The sequence below is a fragment of the Penicillium hordei genome, assembly GCF_028827395.1.
Source record: "Penicillium hordei strain IBT 12815 chromosome Unknown utg000001l_segment0_segment0, whole genome shotgun sequence".
In the NCBI taxonomy this organism is placed as follows: domain Eukaryota; kingdom Fungi; phylum Ascomycota; class Eurotiomycetes; order Eurotiales; family Aspergillaceae; genus Penicillium; species Penicillium hordei.
This window is the reverse complement of record NW_026623142.1, coordinates 6331335-6347477: the sequence shown is the minus strand read 5'-3', so window position 1 is coordinate 6347477 and position 16143 is coordinate 6331335. Positions and strand designations below refer to the sequence as shown.

The 16143-nt window shown below is 47.9% G+C and overlaps 7 protein-coding genes across 7 annotated transcripts; 6 read left to right on the top strand and 1 right to left on the bottom strand.

Annotated features, from left to right (window-relative positions):
• Positions 1-1973: 1973 nt before the first annotated feature.
• On the top strand, positions 1974-3693 carry N7537_002427 (uncharacterized protein; the record flags this gene model as incomplete). The annotated part of the gene is made up of 7 exons (XM_056893485.1): positions 1974-2140; positions 2206-2212; positions 2268-2432; positions 2497-2605; positions 2664-3102; positions 3166-3234; positions 3300-3693. The coding sequence occupies 7 exons, from the start codon at positions 1974-1976 to the stop codon at positions 3691-3693; spliced, it is 1350 nt and encodes a 449-aa protein (XP_056758480.1).
• A 58-nt stretch (positions 3694-3751) lies between these two features.
• On the top strand, positions 3752-5802 carry N7537_002426 (cytochrome P450; the record flags this gene model as incomplete). The annotated part of the gene is made up of 5 exons (XM_056893484.1): positions 3752-4039; positions 4095-4422; positions 4474-4511; positions 4568-5158; positions 5251-5802. The coding sequence occupies 5 exons, from the start codon at positions 3752-3754 to the stop codon at positions 5800-5802; spliced, it is 1797 nt and encodes a 598-aa protein (XP_056758479.1).
• Positions 5803-7456: 1654 nt separating this feature from the next.
• Positions 7457-8614, top strand: N7537_002425 (uncharacterized protein; the record flags this gene model as incomplete). Its single annotated transcript, XM_056893483.1, has 1 exon — positions 7457-8614. One exon carries the CDS (start codon positions 7457-7459, stop codon positions 8612-8614), a length of 1158 nt encoding a protein of 385 aa, XP_056758478.1.
• Positions 8615-9744: 1130 nt separating this feature from the next.
• N7537_002424 (HoxN/HupN/NixA family nickel/cobalt transporter) lies at positions 9745-11520 on the top strand (the record flags this gene model as incomplete). Its single annotated transcript, XM_056893482.1, has 7 exons — positions 9745-9951; positions 10007-10017; positions 10091-10163; positions 10218-10303; positions 10355-10633; positions 10694-10839; positions 10892-11520. The coding sequence occupies 7 exons, from the start codon at positions 9745-9747 to the stop codon at positions 11518-11520; spliced, it is 1431 nt and encodes a 476-aa protein (XP_056758477.1).
• Positions 11521-12240: 720 nt separating this feature from the next.
• N7537_002423 (uncharacterized protein) lies at positions 12241-12613 on the bottom strand (the record flags this gene model as incomplete). Its single annotated transcript, XM_056893481.1, is given in 3 exon segments — positions 12241-12363; positions 12399-12534; positions 12549-12613. 3 exon segments carry the CDS (start codon positions 12611-12613, stop codon positions 12241-12243), a joined length of 324 nt encoding a protein of 107 aa, XP_056758476.1.
• Positions 12614-12817: 204 nt separating this feature from the next.
• Positions 12818-13308, top strand: N7537_002422 (uncharacterized protein; the record flags this gene model as incomplete). Its single annotated transcript, XM_056893480.1, has 2 exons — positions 12818-13009; positions 13048-13308. The coding sequence occupies 2 exons, from the start codon at positions 12818-12820 to the stop codon at positions 13306-13308; spliced, it is 453 nt and encodes a 150-aa protein (XP_056758475.1).
• A 714-nt stretch (positions 13309-14022) lies between these two features.
• On the top strand, positions 14023-16008 carry N7537_002421 (type-X family DNA polymerase; the record flags this gene model as incomplete). Its single annotated transcript, XM_056893479.1, has 1 exon — positions 14023-16008. One exon carries the CDS (start codon positions 14023-14025, stop codon positions 16006-16008), a length of 1986 nt encoding a protein of 661 aa, XP_056758474.1.
• Between the last annotated feature and the right edge of the window lie 135 nt (positions 16009-16143).

Genomic DNA, 16143 nt, shown 5'->3' with positions numbered 1-16143 from the left:
TTTATATTTCGAGCAAAATTGGGCATAGGTCTCTCGAGGATCTATTGATGTGAGCTCACCATTTAGCATTGGACGCTGGCTTAAGAGGGGTTCAACAGCCACCAAGGTGTCAGATGGGAACACTTGACAACGTAATACTCGTGTGTTGTTCATACAGATAGTGTATTACGTATTTAACGCGGACTTTTGGCTCAAAATCTCACTAGTATTTCCTTTACTAAAAAAGGTTCAAAGGCAGCACAAGTTTATTGTATCAGATCCTAACACACTGTGGGAACCAGGAGGGTAACTCTATATTGTTGTTGTCATTTGTACAAAGGAAATCCTTTTGGCAAGCAAACATTTAGGAGAGTCTTAATATATCACTAACGTTTGAATAATGGAAACCAAGAAAATATACAGCATTTAAACCGCAAACAGTACCCTACTAAAGCTATACTGTCTAGTTTTTGGTTTGAAGACCTTGAACAACAGATAGTTCTAGTAGACCAGGCGAGATCTAATATGTTGCTAGGGTACTTCCAAGGTGCCAAAATTGGGAAGGACGTGATGTAAGGATGAAAACGGCGTATACTCTGCCTCAACCAGGGCCTCGGTGCCGGTTTCTCCGTTAAATTTTTGGCTATACATCCAATAATATCCAAAGCTGTGTTATTGTCTATTGGCATCATATGACGGGTTATTCCACAGCCGTGTGTTGATTAAACGGGAAAAGAATCGTGATTATATCTCTCTACTACCGTCAGGTGAATGTTAGAAGTGACGTCAACATTACAGTTTTCTGTTAGACTTACCGTACATTACCTGTTCCGAAATCTTAGACACCGGCACGACCCGTGGGTGATCTGTGGGCCCTCAAACTTGACAAGTACATAAATCTGTATGTTTTACGTAGATTTTGGCCGTATTTTTTAGTATCTAGTTTACACATTAGGGCTAGATATTAGCAGCTGAAAAAGCAGGTATATTTAGGCTTATAGAGAAGGAGGTACATCACAGAACTATTATCAGGTAACCTCGAATCTATATACAAATCTTGAACGCTTTGAGTTCTGTCTGGGAATACCAAGAGCTATCTCACGAATTTCGCGGACCAATACTAGCGTTGGTTAATGTATGGAAGGATATGATGATTATAGCTATTTCAAACAACCGTACGTCTGATAAGTACTCTACGCCCGGACGACTACCTTTCTTTGATACGGAGCCTAGCCCGACAGATCTGCTAACTGCCCCCCACTCATTGGTCCATTCATTCCAATGTGCTACTCGCAGAGATTAAACATTTTTAGCTGTTCTAACTGTTTTATTTTTATTTTTAGGCATTTTAACCAGCATGTTTCAATGTATCGAATAGTTAACACAGCACCAAGTCCCAGGTTTAGTTCAATTAGCTAAATAGTTGTTCGAGACCCTCATCGAACTATTTGGTGTGGCAACAAATTTGGGGTTTTGGCGGGCTCGTTGTCACGCAAGTGCCTAGCCCTTTGCAGTCCAAATCCGGGGAACGCCACATGGCATGTCGATCATCCGAGATTACAACCTAAACACTTCATTTTGATTCATGTTGACCCAAGGCGGAGTATAAATCGGCCAGCTCCACCTTTCCTCAGTTTTCCCCGCCCTTTCGCCTCAGATCAGGTAACAGCTCCGCATGCGGACATGTAAAACGTTGTCCTTTAGAAATTACTTAGACCACCGACTGGTTGTTATCTCGTGTCCCGAGGACAATGAAATAATTTACGTCATGATTAACAAATACAATTTTTAGTATTGAAACTGGATCTTCACACGAGTCTGAGTGGCTCTTAAATGAACGACACGGTTGGGCTCTGTGACCGAATATAAGTATGTGGATTGTTGATGCGGAAATGTGAGCAAAAGAGAATTATATTCTCTCAGACAAAGAGAACTTTGGTACTCTTTTACTTTATATTGGTATACCGTGCAGCAATACAATACAAGTCATTATTATGTCTCTCAAATCTAACGATGAGAGCGATGAGATTACCGCTCAACAGACAATCCAAGGCTGGTTTAAAGATATCAGGAGTCAACTAGGCCGCATCCCTGAGGATCTCAGCGTGCTGAACGGCCTCGTAGGGGCTGCTTTGACCGATGGGACGGTCGATGACCGAAAGTAAATGCTACTGTTGAGCCCAGAATTCGACAATGCGTGTTACAAATTCTGACGTTCTTGGATAGATATTTAGTATGTGTCCTCGCCGTTCATGTCTCCATCACCGGCTGATATTATCGCCACGCAGCTCGAAAAGATTATCCAGCTCGCCTGCTCGTTGCCGCACGGATCCCCGGGCGAGAAGAAACTGACAGGAGAATTACTTGATATTCTCTGGACTAATCTAAAGCATCCGCCTCTTTCGTATATGGGTGCTGACTGGAAGTATCGTACTGCCGATGGATCAAACAATGTAGGTCTATTTCCAGAAGCCTCCCATTTTGGTAGCTATGTATCTCATCACCATCTCCCTCTAGAACATTCTATACCCAGACTTGGGCAAGGCAGGATCGGCATATGCCCGAAGCGTCGTGCCGCAGCATGCTCCCCCAGCTGCCCTTCCCGATCCAGCCTCCATCTTTGATGGTAAGAAGCTTGAATAGTCTGTTTAGTTACGGCTATACAAGTGCTAAGACTTTCCCAGCTCTATTCGCTCGGAAAGGACCTGCTCGTGAACACCCAGCCAAGTTCTCAAGTTTGGCAATTGCGCTAGCGACGATTATCATACATGATATCTTCCGCACGGATGATGTCGACCCTAGCAAGCATGCTTCCTCGGCTTATTTGGACCTCGGCCCCCTTTACGGTCACAATGCTGAGCAACAAAAGTCCATCCGTACATTTCAGGATGGCAAGATCAAGCCAGATGCATTCGCAGAGCCTCGACTTTTGGGACAGCCTCCAGGGGTTTGTGCTCTCATCGTGTCCTTCAATCGATTCCACAACTATGTAGTCCAGCAACTAGCGTTGATAAACGAAGCTGGTAGGTTTAGTGTTCCGGTAACCGTTGACCCTCAGAATAAAGCCGCGTATGAGAAGGGCCTGGCAAAACGTGATAACGATCTTTTCCAAACGGGAAGGCTGTAGGTTATCATTCTCTTTAGAGCTATTCTTCTAAACGAACAATGCTGATACCAATTTTATAGTGTTACTTGTGGACTCTACGTCAATATAATTCTCCAAGATTACGTGAGAGTCATTCTCAATCTCAACAGGTTGGTTGATAAGGCGAGGCACCGTCGTTGGTAGAAACTGTACTGACTTTTAATGTTTTGAACAGATCAAATACTCAGTGGAACCTTGATCCTCGTGTCGACTCGGTCAATATTTTTGACCCCGCAGGCACGCCGAAGGGTATTGGTAATCAGGTCAGCATTGAGTTCAACCTGATATATCGATGGCATGCTACAGTCAGCGATAAAAACGCGAAATGGCTTGAAGGCTTCTTCGATAAAGTATTCCCAGACATCGACCCGGAGACGATAACGCAGGCGGAGTTCATGAATGGCTTAAGAGCTTGGGGCCATGGTATTGATCCTGACCCAGGTAAATGGACATTCGGGGAGTTGAAGCGTACAGCTACTGGGGCCTTTGATGACGGTAGTCTCGTCGAGCTATTGACGGAGGAGACCGAGGATGTCGCCGGCGCATTCGGCGCCCGAAATGCAAGTTAAACACCCTGGAATCAACTAGGTATTCTCTTAGCTGATTTATTTTCAGATTCCTGCCATTATGAAGGCCATCGACGTGCTTGGAATTAACCAAGGCCGGGCCTGGGGAGCAGCAAGCCTGAATGAAGTACGGAAATTTTTCAACCTCAAGCCCCACGAAACGTTCTTGGAGATCAATCCGGACCCCGATGTGGCCGCTTCATTAGAAGCACTTTATTCGCATCCAGACAACGTTGAGCTGTATCCTGGGGTTTCAGTAGAGGACACCAAGCCTCCACTGGTACCGGGATCTGGGCTTTGCAGCGGCTTGACCATTGCCAAGGCCATCCTTTCGGATGCTGTTGCCTTGGTTCGGGGAGATAGGCGAGTTCAGGATGCCTAAATGTCATGGCAATCGCTAATAGTATCACAGATTCTATTCGGTAGACAACAGTCCGGCGAACCTCACCGCATTTGGATCGGCCCTGATTGCTTCCGATCTCGATGTTGGTGCTGGGACGGTTATTCACAAACTTTTCATGCATGCGTACCCAGGATGGTACCGCGGTGATTCTGTGTATACCCTGTTCCCATTAACTATCCCCAGTGAAAACCGGATGATTGCGGAGGATCTGGGTAAGAAGAATGACTACACCTACGATCCGCCCAGCTTTGCGCCTCAACCAATACCCGTAACGACTTGGCAAGGCGTAATTGATATCCTTAATGATCAGGTGAACTATAAGGTCCCTTGTATGTTTGGAAACCCCTATGACTGTCTTTATCATCGCTAAACACACAAAGGGGGACCCCACGTTTACGAACTGATCCATCACGATTGGGTAGGACACAGCCGGTCCGATATTTTCACTCTTGAACTAATTTGATTCCTCTCCAGATGCTCAGCGGAGACAAACCATGGAATGCGGAGCAGAAGAGCTATTGCCAGCGTGCCCTTTCCGGACCCTCCAAAGGGCTCGACCAGATTCGTGACTATTACAGAATTGTGACTGAAAAGCTTATCCGGGAAAAGAGCAACAAGATGCGCGATGTCTACCAACTTGATGCTGTCCGTGATGTGGGAAATCTGTCGCACTCCATCGTTGTCGCACGGATCTTCAATATCCCAATTAAAGAAAATGGCGGCGTGGGCACCGTGACGGCCAGACAACTTTATGACGCAATGGCGGCGGTCTTTGCATATACTTTCCTCGATATCGATCCGGCAAAAACTGAACAACACAGGGCTGTTGCCAAAAGAGCAACCACGATTTTACAAAAGCTCATCACACCGGCAGTTGAGGCTGTGAAAGCCGAACGGTTCCACACGCTGAAAGAGATAATGGGGATTAGTGCGGACGAATCGACACTACCCGACTATGGAACGCACTTGGTCCAACGGTTATTCGAGGGCGGCAAGAGCGTCGACGAGGTGATCTGGACGATTGTTCCAACGGCATCTGCCGCAAGTCCAGTTCAAGGCCAAGCGGTAAGTCTGTTTTGTCCAGTCTCTCGGTTCGAACAACGAATGTTCTATTCACTTGCGCATCTCACAGACTTCTGACAGATAAACCAAAACAGTTCGCGCGCCTCCTGGACTTTTATCTGTCTGAGAACAAAGGCCATTGGGCAGAGATTCAAAGGATTGCCTACCAGGATACCCCGGAGGCATTCGAGAAGCTGCGTAAGTACGCACTAGAAGGATTGCGCCTAGCGACACCCGCATTCGGGGTCCTTCGAGACGTGAGCATCGAGAAAGCCACTGTCGTCGATGGGGAGAGGCAAATTCCAGTGAAAAGGGGCGATACTATTTTTGCCGACTTCGTCACCGCCAATGTAGACCCAAAAGCCTTCCCAGACCCGCTGGAGATCAAACTTGACCGCCCCGATAGCTCTTACATTCACCAAGGATATGGTGGACACACTTGTCTCGGTCGACCTATCGTCATGATCTCTATGGCGGTGCAATTGGGTGCCTTTGCCAGACTGAAGAACTTACGTCGCGCTCCAGGGCCGGCCGGACAACTGAAGGCTACAACCATCAACGGGGCATTCCAAGTATATATGAATGAGGATTGGTCGGAGTGGACGCCCTTCCCTACCAATATGAAGGTTCAATTCGACGGATTTTAAGGGGGCCGTTGGCTCATGCGATGATATTTACTGTCGGAATTGAAGAAAGTCCTTTGAAAAGCACATGATTACTTATATAACCACACTGCCATAACTAGTTACAAATTGACTGTGTTTGATTCTTTTAACAATCCAGTGTTGTTTCCATCCAATTGGCTACTATAGAGTACTCGGAATACGGTATTCCTCGATTTCCAACATTATCCGGACACCCTCTCCCCAACCACAAAAATTATTACAACGTAAAAAGGGTATAACAAATATACAGTAAAGACCATCGACAGACGCGCATGAACCTTGATCAAGTCGGGGCCGACCCCGATATTCAGATAACGCTAAAGATTGTAGGAAACAGAAAATCGCGCTTGGTGGGTGTTCATTCAGGATAATCGAGCAAATTAAGCTCAATTTAAGTGATGGCGATATGATCTAGAGCATGCATAGGTGACGTGGAGGATGATAGCCCCTAGCCAGCAATACATTTACAAGCCAATCAGGCTTTAGTTGGGGTCACACCGATACAGAGAAGGAGGCTCGTGGGAATCGGGCAGGATTCAGCCTCATGAATATGCCCGAAGAATCGAATCTCCGGTTAGATCGGTTATTCATTCGCCCACAATCAAGAATCACAGATGCAGGTTGCGACCCGCAGCGCTTCGATCCATGGCTAGCAATTTAGCTTTGGAAAAGCGAATTCATGTTACCTCATAAGGACTCATATTTGAGGGGGTGCGTAGTCACTGTATGCAGGTCTAGCGCAGTTGGCTTGAGAGAACAAAGGGTTTGGCTGGGTTCTGCCTCTCACATGTGAGAATCAGCCGCTGTGTTCAGCCTCGTGGGAGCGACGCATATCCCGGGTCGGGTTTAGGGGGTGAAATAGTGGAGGTGGGTCTATGATGGTGTAGTTAGGGGGATTGGATAGAGGGGGGATGGCTCGTATTTACTTAACTAGGCGGCACCACCGAGAGGACATGCACAATGCCGACCCCTGTCATTCGACATTCGACAGAGGACAGTTCATGCTATGGAGTAGATAACATTGTGTAGGCAGTGACCGAGGAAAGACAAGCCAGTCAACATCTCATAATATCCGCTGTTGCTTCGAAGCTAGTGCAGCTAGTGCAAGCTACCGTTATCAGAGCAGGTTCCTGTAAAAACGTCCGAAGCTAGCAGCTGGGAGACATTCTCAACCTGTCGATGAAAGTCAACGTTACCAACACCCTGGATGGTGGAAATGTGATTGAGGTGCTTCGGTGGGGGCTATTTGGTCTACAAATCCAATGTTTTGAAAATGTGCTGTGGCGTGCATAAGTGCGTTAGGGCAGCGATCAATGGAGGCCGTTTATTGGGTGGTGAACGCCGCAGCGGTTACAAGTATTTTTTATATTTTTATCGCGCTGATCGGAGGATTGTGATTCGTGCAATGAAGGTGGAATTTACTATCATTAGAAATATGAAATAGTAGTTAATTTGACTGTTTTCCATGTTAAGACCTGAAGAGATGCGGGGGAATTGATGGTTAATCCTCCTGTCGTCCCCTATATCTCAGGGGTCTGGTGGCAGTCGAACATCTAGAATCATTCAACTTCCAACCCTTCAACCAAAAAAAGGGGTTTCCCCTAATTTGTATATCTCAAATCAATTCACCAATATCATGGGTGTTATGCGTCTCCCCCGCCCAACGGGCATCTATGTCCCCAATTCACCAAGAACCCTCACCAACGAAATGATCTCTCCACCACTCTCTCCAGAATTCAGCTTCGATTCTGAGACCGTCACACCCTCTCTCCTCCCAGCTCTGGAATACATCTCCTCCAAACTCCAGCAAAGAATGATGCACGTCACCCTCCTCATCGGCCGTGGAAAGCCCTACCCGACCGGCCAACCCTCCGACCTAATGATTATCCCCATCCACCCAATCGAGCCGCAAGCATGGCGAGTACTTGAACGGGCCATTTTCAAAGGCTCGAGGAAGTTCTCACTCGGCCCCAGCTGGACCGACGCCATCAGCCGCAGCCAGTATGAGCGCCAGGCAAACGATCACCTCGTCAAGCAATCCATCCTCCAAAACGAAGTCATCTTCAGCCAGGAGGGTCTAACTCTTCTGAACATGGACCGTATCTATACCTTCAAGCGTCGCATGTGTATCCTCTCCACCCGCCCCTTCTCGCGCGACGACGAACAGTCAATGTCATCCTGTGTCCGCCTACTCCACCGCATCGTGAAGGATTTCTCCGGTCGCCCCTTCAGCAAAGCTTTCTTCCACCGGGTCTATGAACAGCTCGATGTTCCGGATGAGCAACTCACTGCCGTCGCAGTTGCGTACAAGAATGCCCACAACGAGGACGCTATCATTCTTCCCGTCTTGGCAAAAGCTCTAGCTCCAGCTCCAGTTCCAGTTCCAGCGCCAGCACCATCACCAGTTCCGGCCAAAGTCGAAGCCGTTGTTCCAGTCAAAGTTGCAGCAAAGGTACCGGCCAAAGTCCAGGCAAAGGCCCAAGCAAAGGTCCAACCGAAAGCTGCCGAGAGAGTCATTTTGAAGCCAAAGGCTGATCCCATCCCTATCCGGGTGAAGGCCGAACGCCCTCGTGAAGTGAAGAGATCGCCCATCCAGACTGTCCGTGGTCGGAGACAGCCTCCACCGTCGAAGATGCGAGGCCAGAATAAACGTGGGCCCAAGACGCCTCTTTCGGCATCGGATGTTACTCCAATCACGCGGAATGAGTGGAATATTCTTGTCAGCCAGGATATTCGTGTGCAGCCTAAGGTTACCAAGTGGGTTCCGTCACCGACTGTGTTGGCCGTGGCTTGAACTTTTTTTTGGGTTGGTTGACGTACAAAACAATTCACTGTTATATCTATAACAAACCGCCAATCTTTATCAGAAGGACTGGGTCTCGCTTACGGCTCACATTCCATCCCCAAACTTGTTGAGTTTGGTTGAGCTAGACGATAAAGGCACAGACGAGAACTACACCTAGCCCGTGTTGCTAGATTATCTCCATGTCTTCCCCGTATCTGATTCCATCAATGTTGGACCTTCATAGGCCATTTTGGTCAGGGACAGATTGACCTTGACATACCGGGTGCAAGAAAGAACCCGGTCTCTGGACTGGCACCAAGCACTCCTTGGCATCTTAATGATGATATGATAATGATTTCAAAAGCTTCTAATCATGGATGGATCTTGGCAGGAAATTCCAAATATTGCGAGATTCAATTCAGGGTGTATATAGTCCACTTTGAAGAAATTCATACAAAATTTTAATGAACCAATTAAAAAACATCCAAATGTCAAGTATCCATGGATAATCACACCCAGTCAACCAACCCGAAAACAATCAAATTATCCACAGCCCTATATAAACCTTGGATGCTGTTGAGATGAAGCGGCATTCTAGTTTGCCGAGCAGCAATATGGCCGGCCCCGCTTAAACTCGGCGACCGGCGAACTGAGCCAGCTACGCATCCAATCACAGACACGGGAAATGATTTATAGTGGGTATCGAACATTTAAAAATTAAAGTATTGAAGCTATTAGCATATGAGAATCCAAGCTGTGAATAATCCTTGGAGGTTTCCTATCAGCATCGGAACTCGCCGCTACTCTACATAGCACAACGCCATGGGACTTTGGATGGGATGTGGATATTCATGACCTCTCGAACACTCCGGGATTCGGCTAAATCATGCAGGATCCTCCATGTGCACACACGGGAAGGGAAGGGTTGCCCGAAAGGACATCCCAGGCTTGAATATACCTGGATGTATGTAGGCTTGGCAGAGTCGGGGCTTGGCGGGGTTATCTAAAAGTTTAAGATCAGCAAGCGTATAGGAACCCCTCTTCTGTGCTTTTTTCTACAGTCTTTTAAAGCTCATCTCTTTATATCTCCAAGAGAAATTTAGATATTGTTACAGAAATTTGGTCTGACGATATCCATTATGTCGACATTCAATGAGCCTGCAGATATAGATTCGCATAGTCTAGACAGCGACCGCAAATGGAGTCTGCAGCCTCTTCTTCGCAGTGCGGAGCGCTCGCATAGCAAGATGCCGGGTATTAGGAAAATTCCTCTCCGCGCCATTGGAATTATTGCGTTTATTGCTTTGTTGAATATTATAGTTTGGGTGGCGGCGGCTATTGTGCTGGTATGTTTCGATGTAGGTTGTGTGACATTGGATTGATTCGCTAATGCTTATATAGAGTTACCATCCGTGAGTCTTCATTGTTGGATATCTTATATTTCGACGTTCATGTATGTCATGTACTAAATTCCAAGAAAAACAGTTCGCTGGTCTCTACAGCTGCCCTAGCCTATTCTCTTGGATTGAGACATGCATTCGATGCAGATCATATTTCTGTATGTCGAATCTAGTCTGGAAACAGACCAAATTATTAACAATGCTGTCTGTAGGCTATCGACCTAATGACCAGAAGACTCCTGGCAACGGGACAAAAGCCCGTTACCGTGGGCACGTTCTTCTCGCTTGGTCACTCAACGTGAGCACATTTTACCTCATTCTATGTCAAATGAAATCTAACCTTGTCCAGAATCGTGATCATCACATCTATTGTTGTCGCAGCCACAGCAGCGGCAGTCTCTGATCGCTTCGACAGCTTCAGCACCGTCGGTGGAATCATTGGTACCTCCGTCAGCGCTGCCTTCCTGATCCTGCTTGGTCTGATGAATGCGTACATCTTGTATAAACTCGTCAAGCAGATGCAAAAGGTCTTCAGTCTCCCCGAGGGCCATGAGGATGAAGCGTGGAAGATCGAGGGTGGAGGAATCCTTTTCTCGGTCTTGAAGAAGATGTTCAAGCTGATTGACCGGTATGTTCTTTGGTCGAGGTATTGATGTGCTGCATGTTGACAAAGATATCTATTGTTTAGTCCGTGGAAGATGTATCCCCTCGGAATTCTGTTCGGTCTTGGCTTCGACACCTCCTCCGAGATCGCTCTACTTGGAATCTCATCCATCGAAGCAGCAAAGGGAACATCCTTCTGGGTGATTCTCATTCTCCCGGCTCTATTCACAGGTGCGTATCTTATACAAGCCCATCAATTCCCTCCAGCTCTGACACCCCCCAGCCGGTATGTGTCTCCTCGACACAATTGACGGAGCCTTGATGTTTTCCCTCTACATCCAACCAGCGGCCAACTTCATGCCGCAAAAGCCAAGAAGCACCATCTCAGACACCTCGTCAACGGCCACCGATCCAGATGAGCTCCCACAATCGCACAACAACCACCGTGACCCAGTTGCATTCCTGTACTACTCAATCGTGCTGACCACGCTAACTGTCATCGTGGCGATTGTGATTGGCGTGATACAGCTGCTTAGTCTTATTCTGAATGTCACAGATGCCAAAGGCAAGTTCTGGGACGGTGTCCAGGTCGCTGGTGACTACTACGATGCTATTGGCGGCGGTATCTGTGGTTGCTTTATTGTCTTCGGTCTGCTGAGCGTTGTAGTCTACAAGCCATGGCGCAGGTGGATGGATCTGCGACATGGAAAGAATGTCGTCAATGATGTGGAGGGGTATAGAGATGATGATGATTCTCCTGATGACGCTCCTGATGCTGGTTTCATTGTGACTGAGACGACCGGTCGTACTCAGGATGATGGTACAGCTACTGGGGTTTCTGGGAAGGGGGGTTCATCTCGCATTGCTATCAAGGAGACTGGTGAGCCGAGACTTGAAGACCACATCGTGTAGGTGTTGCTATATCCTAGCTAGTATAATCTAGTGATACCCTTGAAATGCAAGTGTTCTTAATATCTATCTATCCCTCGTGATGTAGACTCTACAGGTGTAGGTACCCAAGTAAGCACCTTCCGAAGCAGGGGAATTTGCATGTACTGCCTGAAGATAAACCTTCCAAGGTGGGAAGGTGCGTGAGTCTCTGCCCGTTTACCTTAGCTCCTTCCCTTTGGGTCAACTTGTCTCCCACCGCAGTTTCCCGCGAGCCTTGAGCCAGCCATTGAAAAGGTATAAATACCCCCTCCCCCCCCCCGTTTCTCTCTCTTTTCTTTTCTTCCTTCACATCTCTTCTTTTCTCTGGGTCTCCACTTCCACTTTTCAAGGTTTCACCTTGCACCTTCCGTCATGGTCACCTTCCACCATGGACCTTCCACCTTGGTCACCTTCCATCACGGTCACCTTCCATCATGACCCCATCCACCATGGTCACCTTCAATCATGGTCACCATCCACCTTGACCCCATCCACCATGGACCTTCCACCTTGGTCACCTTCCTCCATGGTCACCTTCAATCATGGTCACCATCCACATGGTCACTTTGAACTACATGCATTCCTTGTAACGCCCCTTTATTCCTCCCAAAAGACGAATCTCGCTGACTAGTTTTTAGTAATGTTCATACCCTCCCCATCCACTTCAATCAACCACCCACTTCAATCAACCATCCACTTCAATCAACCATCCACTTCGATCAACCATCCACTTCGATCAACAACATCCACTAGTCTGACCGTGGCGGGCTTCGGCTTCAGGACAATCGGCAGACTGGTCAACCACCCACTTCGATCAACCATCCACTTCAATCAACCATCCACTTCGATCAACCACCCACTAGTCTGACCGTGGCGGGCTTCGGCTTCAGGACAATCGGCAGACTGGTCAACCACCCACTTCGATCAACAACATCCACTAGTCTGACCGTGGCGGGCTTCGGCTTCAGGACAATCGGCAGACTAGTCAACCACCCACTTCAATCAACCACCCACTTCGATCAATAATATCCACCAGTCTGACCGTGGCGGGCTTCGGCTTCAGGACAATCGGCAGACTGGTCAATCATCCACTTCAATCAACCATCCAATTCAGTCCACCATCAAGTTCAGTTCAGTCAACCATCCATCTCCATCAACCACCAAGTTCAATCAACCATCCATTTCGATGAAACCAATGACCATCCAGCAACCGGAGACCGTTCCGGTCGACAGGCTTGCAGTGAAAGCGCTCCGGCCGGTAGTTTGAATACCACCCACTATGAGTTGCCTCCAGGCAAACCAACAACCGGGTGTGGCCTCGAAAAGCGACTCGGACGTCAACGGCTTCTCGCCAACTGCACATCCTTTTGCCCCTCATGTTCCCCCTCCTTTCAATCACCACTTCACTTCAGCTGCCATGCTCTCCACCAGCCCTCACGTCAATTCTTGCGCCCAAACCTACAACAAAACGGTATTATCAATCTTCTTGATTGAACTTCTTCTTACTAGTGTCTACCGCATATCCCATCCCAACAACCATCCATGCCGTCGCCTGCTCCTTCCACTCTCAACGAGAATAGAAATCAAGACATCAATACCAATATCGGTCCCTACACGACTCCAACAACAAGAAGCTCAAGCCAAAACGTCATTACCTATTCCAAAGCCCAACGACGGAGCTCATACAGGCTCATTCTCGCAGCCAAAATCCAACCCATCAACTCAGGCCACCGCAGGATCAAACTCTACAGCCAAAAAACTACAAGCTAAATCTTCCACACATCTACCTCAGGCTTGACTGGTATTACAGGACGCACACAAAATTGGGCTTTCCAGGATTCAATATCTGCGCAGCAAGGTTGGACGTGAGGGCTACTTCATTTCCTACATTTGAGGATTCCTTTTGCATTGTTCCAAGCTCCTGGAGGTGTGTTCACAGAAAAAGGAAAAACAAATCATCCCATGTCTCATACCTCCATAGCATTCTGTTCTCACAGGACAATTCATAGAACGCAGATCAGTAAGGAACTTTCATGGCCATTGTTTAATTTCATGTAACAAGTTAGTCTTCCAAGTAATTGATCAGTACCGGCTTTTCTTCAACTCCAATATCAACTTTTGTCTCCATATAGTAGGGTACTAACTATGAGGTCTCCCGAGGTCGTATTTTAACTTTGGAGCTTCCGCATTTTTATATAAATCGGTGCCTTAGGTGTCACGCCTGTGACGTCAATCCAATCTCCCGAGATGTCCTTTTAACACAGCTTCAGCCAAAGTCAAAATGAGATGTGATGAACCTGCCTGTACAAGATTGAATATTTGAGGTGTCTATCTCACTTGCTCGCCTTGAAACCAATGTTTATCGTAAAGCATCAACGCCAGCAGAAGAATGAGCACCCTCCCTTGTAAGACCCTTCTCGCGTATATGATGATTTCACACCATAGATCTATCAAAAGCCCATTTTTCTGGATCTATTAACGAGCATGGTCGCCGATTTGACCTCCTCTTTAGGGAACAAGACAGAACATGTTTCCATCTTCTCATCCCAACCACCCATCTTCATTTTGCCAATGCATCTCTCCCTGAATGAACTGGACGAGGTTGAAGGCCGACTGATAGATTATGGTGGGAGATTGACCTACGATATCGCCGAAGCTGGCCTCGTTCTGGGGAAAGTCGGGCGCGCGAAGCGTGCAGCGCTGGAACTGCGCACCCGCGGTGTTTGGACAGAGGAGCTCATACCTAGCTCAGCTTCGAAATTGACTAGCGGTGGCGCGGAGCCCCCCATCAAGCGCAGGCGCACAGATCAGTATGATGGGACCAAGGATGCCCCCGTTGAGATTGTTGATCTTAGTACTGATTCTGAGGGCGAGGATGGATTTGCGATTCGACATGACACTTCAAAGCATCTGGTTCCAGAGAAAAAGGTAGAGGCAATTGAAGATTCAATCACTGTCCTGAAGCTCGAGTGGCTTTATACCTCTATCGCATCCGGCCAATGTGTATCCCAAGACCCATTCGTTGTCTACCGTGGGCGAAAGATCCCCTCTCCTCCCACGACAAAGGCAGAAAATAAGCAAGACCTATTTGCACAAAAATCAAATCAAATCATCGAGCGTGCAAAACAGGATGCTAGTTTATCAACACGAACTCCCCCTCCAGAACACATCCACGCACCACGCTCAAAAGAACCTCCCGAGGGACCTTCCCAGCGCCCCCGACCAACGCTATATCGCCAAACGACCTCCGAACACGAAAAAGAGGAAGCCAACCCACTCCAACAACCAGACTGGGTCCGGGACCACGTCATATTCGCATGCCTACGCTCGGCACCCTTACACCCCCCAAACGAAGACTTCATCTCACAACTCGTGAAAATAAGAAAAATCCGCGAACTCACCCTCGACGAGATCGGCGTGCGTGCTTATAGTACCTCCATCGCCGCATTAGCAGCGTATCCCCACCCCATCCAGCGACCGAACGAAATCCTCGCTTTACCAGGATGCAACGCCAAAATCGCAGACTTGTTCGCGCAGTTCCAGCAGCACGGTGACTGCGACCACACCGATGACGACGGGAACGTCGCCGCTGCCGATGCACTAGAGACGGATCCCATGCTCCGTGTTCTGAACTCGTTCTATCAAATCTGGGGCGTTGGAGCGAAGACCGCGCGCGAGTTCTACCAGCGCGGCTGGCGCGATCTCGATGATATCGTCGAGCATGGATGGAACACGCTGTCACGCGTACAGCAGATTGGAGTGAAATTCTACGAGGAGTTCCAGGAAGGTGTCCCCCGTGCCGAGAGCGAGGGTATTGCTACTGTAATCCGTGATCATGCTAGCCGTGTCCGGCCGGAAGATGGAGGTGGAGATGGTATTGAGTGTGTGATCGTTGGCGGATATCGTCGTGGAAAGGAACTCAGTGGCGACGTTGATATTGTACTGTCTCATCGTGATGACTCCGTGACTCGGAATCTGGTTGTCGATGTTGTTGCGAGTCTTGAGGCAGAACGGTATATCACTCATACGCTGTCTTTGCATTTGACTTCTTCGCTGCGTGAGCAGCAGACTTTGCCGTTTGATGGTGATGATACGACCAAATTTGATACTTTGGATAAGGCGCTGGTTGTCTGGCAAGATCCACATTTTGATGCGACTACGGGGGATAATGGGCATAAGGGGAAGAATCCGAATATTCATCGTCGTGTTGATATTATCATATCGCCTTGGCGAACGGTTGGTTGTGCGGTGCTTGGATGGTCTGGTGACTTGACTTTTCAAAGAGATTTACGGCGGCATGCGAAGAAGGCACGATCGTTGAAGTTTGATTCGAGTGGTGTACGAGACCGAAACACTGGAAGGCAGGTTGACCTGGAACACGATGGGCAGACCTGGGAGGAGAGGGAGAAACTTGTGATGGAGGGATTGGGGGTAGGTTGGAGACCACCAGAGGAACGGTGCTCAAGATAGATACTGGTCAGGGTCTTGGGAAAAATATATATCCTTCAAAGCTGGATATATGGGTTGCCACAAAAAGCATCGGATGTACAAACACACATATATTAGGGACGTGTACTGATATATTTATAACAAACACTAAGTGAC